General features: G+C 32.9%; 1 protein-coding gene across 1 annotated transcript in view; it reads left to right on the top strand.

Moving 5' to 3' along the window:
* LOC125066658 (lysine-specific histone demethylase 1A) overlaps positions 1-13,083 on the top strand; it is a 317,930-nt gene extending 304,847 nt beyond the window's left edge. Inside the window, exons 11-16 of the mRNA XM_047674856.1 lie at positions 800-952; positions 6,140-6,252; positions 7,202-7,325; positions 8,865-9,048; positions 10,601-10,728; positions 11,358-13,083. Coding sequence (XP_047530812.1) covers positions 800-952; positions 6,140-6,252; positions 7,202-7,325; positions 8,865-9,048; positions 10,601-10,728; positions 11,358-11,512 — 857 coding nt within the window. The 3' untranslated portion in view covers positions 11,513-13,083. The remainder of the gene's footprint in view (positions 1-799; positions 953-6,139; positions 6,253-7,201; positions 7,326-8,864; positions 9,049-10,600; positions 10,729-11,357) is intronic.
* The last annotated feature ends 451 nt before the right edge of the window (positions 13,084-13,534 follow it).

Here is a 13,534-nt window from a genome sequence, read left to right as displayed (position 1 = left end):
AGTATATTGTGAGGGATGGCACGGTGGACATATGTCGGGCGTGTCACACTCCGGGCGAATCCCTTAGACATATTATTTCCGGTTGTTCTCGTCTTGCTAACGGAGAGTATTTGCACAGGCATAATCAAGTGGCCAAGATTATCCATCAACAACTTGCACTTCGATACGATCTTGTGGTATCAGAGGTACCATACTACAGGTATGTGCCCGACCCAGTTCTCGAGAATGGTCGTATCACACTGTACTGGGACCGATCTATAATCACTGACAGGGCTGTTGTCGCCAACAAGCCTGATATAGTGGTGATAGATCGGTCAGAGCGCCGCACGATAATTGTTGACGTCACCATCCCTCATGACGAGAATCTCGTGAAGGCTGAGAAAGATAAGCAAATAAAATATCTCGACTTAGCTCACGAGGTTGTCGACATGTGGGATGTGGATACAGTAGTTATTGTGCCAATAGTCGTTTCAGCGAATGGCCTAATGGCCAAGAGCCTCGACCAACACCTTAAGAGGCTCTCGTTAGGCAGCTGGGTCAAGGGCTTGATGCAGAAGGCAGTACTCCTCGGCACGGCACGTATTGTGAGGAAGTTCCTCTCTCTGGAGCCCTGACCACCGGTGGCTTGGACCCTGTTCCCGCCACTGGTTGGCCTCTGTATTCTATATTTTTAAATATATTTTATAAATTTGTATTTTATATTTAAAAATGTTATTATACATGAGTAAAAATAAATAAAAATAATAATATAATTTATACTTTTATGATTTATTGTAATAAATTTAATGTATTGTTTCAGTTCGAAACGGCTATTCGTGCGTTCCGGTGGCTTTATCCGAGGGTTTGGACATAAGGCTGGGGACGTCGGTCACAGAGATATCGTACGGTGGTCCCGGCGTCACAGTGAAGGCTGTCAACCCACGTGTCCCGAACCAGCCGCAGACGTTTAAGGGTGAGTGGGGAATGTTTCGGAGGCGTCGTTTGTATTCAAGTAGAGATCATATGTTTAATAAATCAAATATATTTTATCGTGGTATAATATTACATTATATATTTTTTTTATCTTTACCATACCTATATAAGGTATGTATTTATTATGTTTGTCGAATTTGTCTAGATTGTTTTTGAAGTATTGTTTGTGCAAGTATATTCCATTATACAGCCATACGCTCGGTCTAGAGATATACAAAATAATGTACTCGTTATGTAAGAGATTTATTTATTCCTTATATATTATGTCAATATTACAATAATGTTATTGAATCGAAGGATAAGGTACATTTTAGTATTTTTAATCGACTTCAAAAAGGTCTTCGAAATCGTCTGTATTTTTTTTTTGTTAATGACGTATTGTTGTTATTGCTAGGCATATTGTAGTGTTTTCTTGGCAGACACCGACTCCAAAACTAACAATAATTGTAACTACATTATATTATCGTAAATCTACTTTTAAGTAGTCTAATATTTTTCATTTCTCTAGAAAACTCTAAAAAACTCTAAAGAACTGTAAAAAATATATTGATTATTGTTTGTTATTCATATATATATATATATAAAAAATAATATATATATAAAAAAGAAAGAAAAACATTATGTATTAAAATTACATGCGATGGACACTAACATATTAAAGTATAATAAACAAAAATAAAAAGAAAACGATTTAATAAAAATATCACTATTCCAAAACAAATAAATTAAATCCTTAAATCTAACTTACCACATACATATTTTAATTTAATATGCGTAAAATGTATTTTACATAAAAAAATATTAGCTTTCAGCACTCCTTCGCCATATAATCTTTAACTGTGTCAACTTACATACTCCTCCGATTTAAGTTTTTGCTTCACATATAGCCGAATCTGCGGCTTCATCTATAGGACACTAACCGTGACCACCATTTACCTCCTTAAGGAGTGAATTATAAAAATAACCTATGTCCTTTCCCGAAGAATCAAACTAACTCTACACAAAATGTCATTTAAATCTGTTCAGCGATTTAAGTGTGAAGAGGTAACATACAGAGTTACATACGCATTTATAATATAATATTAGTATAGATTGAAGCGACCGACGAAATTCATTGATTTATGAATAAAATTTAACATGATATGCAAAGAAGCTACGCGTATGTTTATTTATGTTAAAATAAAAATTTATCAAACAAATGCAGACCGTGTTCGTTTTAAAATAACCGATAGAATGTTATTAATATTCTCGAACCGTTTAGCATATTATATTTTTTTCATTAAATTCACGATGGCAAATTAATGTATGACACTGAATCATTGCATCTCTCCGTTAGTTATAAAATACATCTATAAATTATAAACCTTGTATTATCTTACGAGTATATTATGCATCGATGACAGTTACGTATGAAAGTAATCTGTAAAACGCTCACTGACTTCGCTAACATGAATTTTCTCATCGTTTTTTATTCTAATTTCGTTTTAGATTCGACTTAAAATTTATAACGTACTTCATAACCTTTCCTCCCAAACAATGTTTTAATATTTAGTTCGTATTAATATTAAACGTGAACATATAAAAATGGTTCTTTTTTTCGCGAGCATACGCTCTGCGTTACTGTGTCTTGTCATACCTAAATATAAAACGTATTTAATACACGACGTCGAAGGGATTTAAAGATAGAAAAAACAAACGATAGACTCGTCACTTTAATGGCCGTTATGAGAAAAATCCACAACGCCGTCGGCTTCTTGTCGTTTCTTTGTCGCGGAGTGATTTGCAATTCTAACGCGTTAATTTTACTTTGACGAGGCGCAAAAATACGTTCGGGCCTCTGTTGACCCGGCGGTTTGCCCCCCGGCCCGCTTGTCGTGCTCCGAGCTATACCGCATTTGCATACAGGCGGAGTCTATCGTGAAAGAGGCAGTTAGACGCTAAAGAGGCGGTACGGGCACTCGAGAAACGCTATGTGAAAAAAATTTTAAACGCTCCGCTAACATCGTATACTTTTAAAACTGTTCACGGCTGGTTAATTCTACTTTGAACCTTTAAAGAATATTCAAAGATTTGTACATATTTTCTTTTAAAAATAAATATACATTTTCTTCCTTTGATTTTTAATCTTAACATAATGAATATTTAAGATTTAAAGAACAGAGATAGTAGCAAACTTTACAGTCCCACTGTTGGGAAAATCCTGTCCTCTTGAGTTGAAGGCTTGGAGTTATACTTACGCTGCTTAATGCGGGTTGGTCTATGTTATAGATGCGTCAGTATTTCAACCGACACTCTCCCTGTTCCTCACGATGTGTTTCTCCACTGACGAACACGAGATAAATTGTAATAACAAAATGACTATGCTTAACCTCATTTTAAACCCGCTACTATGTTTAAGATCCACGTGTCCAGTGAATCATTTGTCTTAAAAACTGTAATAAAAAAAAAAACGATTTATTTAAATGAAATTGAATGTTTGTATGTAAATCCTCTACTCGTTCCTAAAACATTGATTCGATTGTGATGAAATTTTCGTGAGTTGGCCAAAAAAAAAAATGTTTCTTTATATTTTTGTCCTTATTATAAGTTTTATGTAGACTCTTCTACCTATATAAAGAAAGGACGGGTAGCTAGTATACGTATAAAAGCCTAATCTATACTAATATTATGAATGAAAAATTATATTAAATGTGTCTGTTTGTCTATCTCTCTCTCTGTCTTATATCTGTTGTCTCTGTTGCTCTTTTCCAGTCAACTAGAATTAATGAAATTAATTAAAAAACAATCATGAACTCCTATAAAGGCAATTTTTATGCCTTTTTTATGATCAACTCCTAAAACGCGTGTGAAACCGCTGGCGACGACTAGTCTTTAATAAAAACGCATTTCGTGTTAAGTATGAAACATTATTTATGTTAGCACGAAATGTTTATCTATTATGCATTTGCTAAATGAAACATGTGGTTGCAATTAATGTAAAAAGCGTTTCATTCGGAACGTAGAAGTTGTTGCGGCTTTGTTAGTTAAGGTCTGGCTTTCACGGTGATTGCTTCTAGCCCGCGGCCTTTTCATTTGACGGTCAATCCTATACATTCAAAGTTATCGTTAGACCATTAACCCTTACAAAAATATATATACATATATCATATGTCTGTGCATTTGTAGACTATAACGTTGTTAGATTAAATCGACTATCACATAAAAGAGTTCTGTTCCATTACGTGAATGGCTTGTAAGGCAATTTCAATTATTATAGGAAATTATATCGCAAGCAGAATACACTGTAAATCATAATTTATGATGTTGTAAAGGCAAACTTAAGAGGATGTGTTTATTTTGACGAGATTACTGGGAAGTTCCAGCTTCATGATTTTTTTTATGTCATATCTTTAGAGAAACTGGCAAATGAGACACCTGATAGAAAGTGGAAAACACAGTCCACGAACATTGCTAATGTAAGTCCAATGTGGCACCAACGTTGGTAACTAAAATGTTAAGATCCTTGTACTTGTGGTTACACTGGCTCACTTATCCTTCAATACGGAATACAAAACGGAACGGAAAACAACGGAAAAATTCTAAGTATTGCTGTTTGTCAGTAAAATATATGATGAGTGGGTAGTACAGTATTGTAGTTCTAGACGGGCTTGCAGCAAACCTACCCCCTTGATAGAAATTAATTTTAAAAGTTATTAAAACTATAAGTAATCGCCTACGATCCGATATATGAGAAGCTACAATTATGTCACTTCTCATGACATAGATATATATAGCCATAATAGCAACAGTCTTAACAAAATGTTAACCTCTTTGCTTAATCAGTGTCAAGTTCAATATATGTTTTCATTTCATGGTTTATTTCTTTTTAATTTGTAGTTAGTTTTGTTTTTTCATTTTATTGTTCAAATTTTTATTTTTATTTTTATTAAGTTTTTTGTTATTTAATATATGTACTTATAATGTAAATGCCTGTACTTGTGTATCACACTTTACAAGAATTTGTTTCCTACTTTTACTTGATAATATATTGTGAATATGCCGATGGTGTTTTGAAAATTTATAAATAAATAAAAAATGAAATAAATAAGTAATTTGACTTTCTCGTTAGTCTAGTGGCTAGTCTAAAAGACAGGTTCTGTGTCCCTGGAACATGAATCTCAGCAGTAATCGGAGTATTAAAGTGCATTTTAACCTCCCAGGAGTAAACCTTCAAATAAGAATATAAAACCTTTAATTTTTGGCCGAACTTTATGTAGTCGTATGGGTTTTTTTGAATCAGCGGATTACGCGAGTGAGGAAATAGAGAGTCTACCTACATTCGCGTGTACTACGACTTTGTCCTAGTTTCCCTTAAGAATAAGTGTCGTGGTCGAAATCAGTCTGGAAAACATTACAACTTGATATTCATTAAGTGCCAGATTTGATATTTGTTTTGAAATTTCTCTGTATTAGAATTTACTAATAGGATGACAAAAGAAGCTCCGATCAAATTTAGAGTTTTGTTGCTTAACAAAAAATGTAAGTGTTATGTTGTCTTAGATTTTCGCGATTATTACACATTGAAATAAAACTAGTTTTTAACGGATTTAATCGCGTATATTAATTATTTTAACATCCCGACGTTTCGAGCACTTTGCAGTGTTCAGTCTGCCCGTGACCACGAACACTGCAAAGTGCTCGAAACGTCGGGATGTTAAAATAATTAATATACGCGATTAAATCCGTTAAAAACTAGTTTTATTTCAAATGTAAGTGTTATTAAATTTGAAAATCGAATGATATTAATACTGTTCAATGTTGGATTATTTTATAAAATCAGCTTTATTGAATTTATTTGATTGAAAGTCTGCTGAGACGGTTTAAGAAGTTTTCGTTTTAATGATGTAATATTTATTTTATGTAATCAGATTTTATGCTAAAAATAATATAAAATGAAATATTCCTTGCAAATATTAAATAATGTGAATTTATTTGAAAATTATTAAACCTTAATCGGTCATTTTCACTATAATCGAATCTTTTAAATTATAATATTAAACATTTTATCTTAAATTAAATTTACGTGAAACGAAATGTTTTTTTTTTTGCTTCTGCTCTAGAGTTCAGTAATTTTATAAGAGGACAATTCGCTTCTGTTAATAAATATTATAATATGATTTTCTTTAAGGCGACGTGATACTGTGCACATTACCTTTGGGAGTGCTGAAAGTGGCGGTCGCAAACAACGGCCAGAATCAGCAGAACTTTGTCAAGTTCGATCCGCCGCTGCCTGATTGGAAAGTGAGTATGTCTAATAAAATTAAGTGAGTAAACGAAAACGTGACTTTTATATCGAAATATCGGTGAGTACGGTACAAAAAATATTTGTTACGCGTTCTGTTCTAATATATGAATAAATATGTGTTAGAATGGATGTCATTTTATTTATAGGTCTTTTCATTCACATAGCTCTCAAGGTCACCTCCAAGGTCGTCGCTACTGTGAAAACGATATAATAATTAAATTTACGAATAAATTATTATTTTTTTTTTTAATAAATAAAAAGATAATGAGTTAACTATATACTCTATACATCTTATCTATATTTGACAAAGTGTGTGACTTGTCAACTATACTTATTTATTTATTTATTGGAAAAGTTACACCATCAACTTATCACTAAACACTTAAAATTAATATCTGACTTGGGTAACATACAAAGTGATACGTCTTTAAAGGTGTAAACAACATTCAAATGACTTGAAGAACAGTCAACAGTTGACTTGAACATTTTAATGTTACTGAATGGATTTTTTCAAATTTGACTGTGGTGATCGAGTCCCTGGTTAGATAGGTCAAAAGTCTTTATCTAGTTAGCTGCATAGAATATACATTTCACATTTTTCACATTAGCAGCCTGTAAACTTCCCACTGCTGGGCTAAGGCCTCCTCTCCCTTTGAGGAGAAGATTTGCAGCATATTCCACCATGCTGCCCCAATGTGGGTTGATGGATACACATGTGGCAGAATTTCGTTCAAATTAGAGACATGCCAGTTTCCTCACGATGTTTTCCTTCACCGCCGAGCACGAGATGAATTATAAACACAAATTAAGAAGATGAAAATTCATTGGTGCCTGCCTGGGTTGAACCCGAAATCATCGGTTAAGATGCACGCATTCTAACCGCTGGTATCCACGCAAATGTAGTCATAGTTATAGCTTTTATAAATTAGGTATTTTACTTTGTAGGTGGCTGCAATTAAACGTCTAGGCTATGGGAACCTAAATAAGGTTGTGTTGTGTTTTGAAAGAACCTTCTGGGACCCGAGCGCAAATCTCTTTGGACACGTCGGCACGACTACGGCTAGCAGAGGTATGTTTACGTAATTATAAACTTTGTTATACAAATATTAAATAACAAAGATATATCATGAAATAAATACCAGTTGTTTCTTTGGAATTTGTACGTTTAATTAGCTATGTTTTATTTGTAATGGGATCACTTATTTGTATTAAGACAGTTTTTTTTTTTCTGTTTATGATATGTAATTGGACTAACAAATATAAATAATCCACTTGGTGGAAAAGCGTTACGCGCATGCATCCACCAACTTTGGATACTTAAATTATGTTCCCTGACCTAAAGTTATAATGTCTTACTCAGCCTTTAAACCCGAACCCAAATTGTTACACTTATTTTATAAAGCATATTAAAATATCTGTCATGACCTGTTTTCGTCACGGGTGTTTCTTAAAAATTATACGAATATACAACGTCTTCTCTCAAAAGAGAGTACACACGTCACACAACGTAAGTATATCGATATGAACGCACTCAAAATCCCGCAAATTCACCGCGCCGGGTCTAAAATCCCCGTGGATGATACTCGTAAATTATTTCCCGTTGTAAATAGTGTAAAATGTAGAAACAGCGGTGGCCGACGCGATAACGAATTAAAAGCTGAATAATTTAACGCCACTGAGCAACCCTAAAGGGAGCCTTGAGCAATAAATCACGGCAACGAGTCAAGACAGGCTATTTTTTACGTTATGCTTTAGTACACCTCCTTAGTTCTTTGTTGTGTACTCAGCTAACTTCATTAAGTCCCCACGTTGCTGAGAATACCGGAACAATGAGTTCGGTTTTTTTTATCTTACCAAAATTTAATGTTTTGGTGTAAAAAGAATGGATATCTGATGGTAACGACGTCGTTTCAAAGTTATGTGGGAACATGTGTCCGCGTTAAAGACTTCTTATTAAATATCGGACGATCTTCACTGTCATTAATAGTACCGTGGTCCTCATTATGACCTTATTAGGTTACTCATTCCGGATTAAAATGGTCCATTGGTCCAACGTCACACTTATCTTCCTTAATTGCATACAAACATCTATGTAATCAATATTTACTATCAACTAATCTATGCTGATTTGTAATTTTCGAATTAACTGCTATTTCATTTAATCGGATTTCATTGTTTGATTTTTATTTATAAGTATCATTGATTATCACAATTTTGCCTTTGTTTCCGTTATTGTTCCATAATTGTTATTTAATGAAATATTTTCAGTTACTTATGTTATATGTATATAGTCAAGTGGAGTATATAATTAAACTCAATTAACTTTTTTTTTAATATTGGTTAAATGTGTAACACCCACTGTGTAATGGTGGATATTGTTCATTTTCAAAATTTAATCTATTTAAATAATTATAAAACTAACCGCTAGTTTCTGAATTTATGTGGATCTTCAGATTTAGTTTATATGTCGAAATGTTAAACGCTCGTCTGTACCTATTGCGTAATCATCTATTCCAATATCCGACTTAGTTAAACGGACTTTAATCAGCGTTTCTAAATCTAGACATATATGCCAAATTGTATTTAATATATTATTTATTATAAACAGGTGAGCTGTTCCTGTTCTGGAATTTATATAGTGCCCCGGTACTTCTTGCGTTGGTGGCGGGTGAGGCCGCGGCTGTTATGGAGAATGTGACTGATGACGTCATTGTCGGTCGTTGTATCGCCGTGCTCAAGAGTATCTTTGGGCATGCAGCTGTTCCACAGCCTAAAGAGTGTGTGGTAACAAGGTGAGAAATTTAACTATGAACGATTTAGTCGAATTAATATTTTTTTGAATTGTTACTAATTTGGTGGTAGGGCTTTGTGCAAGCCCGTCTGGGTACCATCCACTTATCAGATATTCTACCGCCAAATAACAGTACTCTGTATTGTTGTGTTCCGGCTAGAAGGGTGAGTGAGCTAGTGTAATCACAGGCACAAGGGACATAACATTTTAGTTCCCAAGATTGGTGATGTAAGGAATGGTTAATATTTTTTACAGCTCCTTTGTCTATGGGCAATGCAATGCCATAAAAAAAAATTCTTAAAATCTTTGTGCAGTGTCATGGCACAGTATATTTTGCATACCATGTGCATTATGCCACTCACATATTTTAAAATACAAATAAATTGTATAATTAGCAGTATAAAACAAGCTTACTAACAAATTGAAGTGGTATCTGACGTTCTAGTGATCGGTCCAGTTGATAATTTATAATAAAGAGAACAAATTGCGCAGGAGATATTATAGAAAGCAAGTGCTCAAACATAGATGCTATCTCTTTTATTTTAATCCACGACAGAATTCTGTTTTAGGACCAAATACTATACAAACCATGGAAACGTTAAATGAGAATTATAAAAGTAAAAGTATGACTCGAATAGAATTTGCTTTTGAATAGCCATTTAAGGGCTAGCAACTAGACTACGAGCAGTTTGAGTAGGTAGCTTAACCGGAACAGTTATATAAGATCTTAAGTAATATCAACAATTTCAATAATAAACTAAAGAAACTGTTCGAAAATAAATCGAGACGCTTAATGCTTTTCGATTTCGCAGCAATACCTAAATTACTCGATATATGTCCAATACTAAGCAATACGAGTTGTTATGTTAATAAATTCCATTACCCCATGACGTAGACATGCGCCGGCCTTTCAACCTAGTATTTACAATACTACGCATTTCGTATGCAGTTCACAAAGCTGGTCTGTTGTCCAGCGGACATAAACTGGACCGATGTAAATTTGCGTTGCCACAATTGTGTGTTAATCGCCCTTTCGTACTTCAACCTTAAGTGTCTAAAAAGTATTTGACTTTCTAAGCGTAGCATTGCGTGCTCACAAATTGGCATTATGTTACCTCTGTCAACTCCTCTGTTGTCTTCAAAACAAACAATAGGTAGTGATCACAAAATTTGCTCACGGAATGTTCCGTTTATGCATACAATACGGACTATTTGTATTGTTTTGTCTGTTGAATATGACATTATACTCGTTATTTGGGTTATTAAAATGTTTGCGGTAAAGCAACCTTTGCATTATTGAAAAGTCTTATGGTAAATGTCGGCCAGCATCGTAAATATCTTTAGGATTTACGTCGTGTCTCGCGATTCCTTTAACGGAACCAGTAAACACATCTTTTAGAAGAGAATTCAGGATAAGTTCTATGTATGTAGTTCAATACACTCTACTGGGAAGAATTTAAAAGTGATAATTTACTAATGTTCTGTATTTGCAAAATATTAACTCAAGTATGCTGCAATTTTATTTTCTTGATGTCAACCTTAAACATTTTTAGGTGGCGTGCAGACCCATTCGCTCGAGGTTCCTATAGCTTTGTAGCAGTCGGTTCCTCTGGAACCGACTATGATCTTCTCGCAGCACCAGTCCCTGACTCATCGGGTGATAATAGATTATTCTTCGCTGGTAAGTAAATTATTATTGTGTAGTCATATTTCTATCAGGAAAGCCACGATCATTCCTTTACGCAATTAATTTTTTTTTTTTTTATGTATCGTCGAATGTCAATGATAATTGTATATGGAAACCTTATTTGCCTAAAACCACAGCAACAGATCTTGATAAAATTAAACGAAATAATATTGACAAGCCATTATCGCAGGTATTTCGTTTTATCAGATGCACAAAAATGACAATTGAAATTCGAAGCGAGGTTACGTTCCGATCGGGATTAATTATTTATCATTGCATCTAAAATTAGTCAATCGAAGGACAGCTTCATTTTCAATATTTGATTTTCCATTGACGAATCTAAAATCAGCCACTGGTTTTAACCAGAAATTAGTTTATGTAAATTACCAAAGTGAAAATCTAATATTAATAATAAATATTCCATATGAAAGATTTTTCAAGAAATTATGACGTACCGACTTTTAATACAAAATACAAACACAAAATGAATTTAATAATTATGGACATAATTACCTTGTTTCTTCTTAAGTTTGAAGTATTTTATTCCGAACTAGGAATAGATTTCTGCATTTATTGGTCAAGGTTAATATTTCTTAATTAATTACACATTTCGACATCGACAGGTGAACACACAATGCGTAATTATCCAGCGACTGTTCACGGCGCTTTCCTCTCTGGTCTCCGTGAAGCTGGACGGCTCGCCGATCTTCTGATACCTCAGGCTCCAATAACGAACGCAAGCGTTGCAGCCGCTACAGCAGCAGCGAATCATGCTTGATGGACGAAAAAGAGGCTGGCATGTATGAATAATAATTAGACTGACTTATCTGTTATGTTATGTTCATCATCAACGGTATGTTTATATCATTTTAGCCACTAAGATATTTGACTTCTTAATTTTGATTTATGACTGATATGATTTTTTTTTAAATGTCTTTGCAAGCGAATCATGCATACGTTCAATGGTTACAGCAGTGTTACAGTTACAGGATGTATTTCAACAATAACAGAATTTTAACAAGTAAGAAGTTTAATTTAGACGTGATGTAAATGGATACTAGATTACATGAGATACCTACTATTTGCTTGAGTGTTTGCTTTTGTGTTATTTTTTTAATATGTGCGTTTGATTTTTAAGATGTAGTTCAATTATAATTGGCTTTAATTTGTATTGTGAAGTAGTCCGACTTTACTTAGTTTTAATTGACCACTTTTTATTCTATCGGTACTTCTTTTTTATTATTTTGGTATTCATATTATTCTATCCTTGTCGTTCATTCAAATTTAATAATACAAATAGAAAGAGAACAATTCCTTTTATAAATGAAACTGCATTTGTATTTATAGTCATAGTATCTTCTTAGAAAGTTATGATTCTATCTACCGATACAATACGGTACCCCGTATTGTATCGAAATTTTACAAAGAATGTATTGCTTTCAACTCTCTTATTTGAAAATGACGTTTTCTATAAATGTATGTTTAATGAAATGGAGTAATCTAAAGGTTGTGTTCAATAATAGAATTCTTTTTTTTCGAGTATTAAATATTTTTGGAAATATCCTTAATGTTTAATTTAATATAATTAACTTTATATACACTAGATATTTAAGCTGTGTGTTTGATGGCAAATTGACGATAGAATTTGTTAGTAGTGTGTTTACAAGCGTTTAGAAACCATTTCTAAAATAAAGGATGTTTTTTAGTTGTGAATTTGATGACGTTTATGAAGAGATAAAAAAAAATGGTTGTAGTTATTCCAATAAGATTGCAGGAAAGCAACTTTTATCGTCCGTTAACATCGTTGAATAAAATTTTAAATTAAAAAAAATGAAACTTAATAGTGTAAGTTCTTCGCTAGTTAAGAGCGATGTTTTAATTAGTAGGTTAGTTTATTATTGTTATTTAACGAACACTGGACAGCTCACGATGAAGGGACGTTAGCATCTAATATATTTAGACTCACCTAAGCTCTGAAATTTAATTAAAACTGAGTTCTATTTTCAAAATTCGATTATATATTCTTTTTTCGTTTTTAATTATAAAGTTAATTTTAATCCGTGGTCGGTAGATATGTTCATTAGAAGTTTAATTGCTCGTCACAGATTAAATATATTATAGTTTTAATGAAGGATTTATTTGTTTTGATTTAATAAATTATTAATTTTACTATATCAGCTGTATTTAGAGTGTATTCTGTGACAACAAAATCCTATTTTAGTAATTTGCAAGATGATTCAAACTTTCATATTCGTAGTAGTAAAAGTAGAACTAGTACATAAAAAAGGTATTACACAGATAACAAATAGAGTGACCATATTATTACTTCAATTCTATAATAATAGTATCGCTAATTAGTTTTAAGAAAAATGTTTGTGTATCAGCAATAAATTGTTTTTTGTAATAAATGTATTTTGTTTTTTTTTTTTTAATTTAGATACCTCATATTTAAAGACTCAACTCAACTCTAGCGACTTAACTTACGCGATTTTCACTTCTCAACTAATATTTGGTATTGGTAATATTTTTATATAAGAATCCGTCCTCAAAATCACAAACACCAGTATTTTATTGGACATAATAAACTTACAAATCATTTTTGCTATACATTTTAAAACTTAATAATGTACTCCCAATTGAAATGACCACACAACGTAGGCAGGCAATAAATTCCTCTACGTATCTTGTATTTGTGATTTTTGTCATACGTGAAAAAAACATAATTTTTGTAGTTTTAAATCTGACAAAGAAATTTGGGCCTTTATGAATGCTCTATTCACGATATATATAGTTTTTCTAC

Source organism: Vanessa atalanta, chromosome 10, assembly GCF_905147765.1.
Source record: "Vanessa atalanta chromosome 10, ilVanAtal1.2, whole genome shotgun sequence".
In the NCBI taxonomy this organism is placed as follows: Eukaryota; Metazoa; Arthropoda; class Insecta; order Lepidoptera; family Nymphalidae; genus Vanessa; species Vanessa atalanta.
Note: the sequence above shows the minus strand (reverse complement) of the source record. Positions and strands in the feature narration are given on the sequence as shown.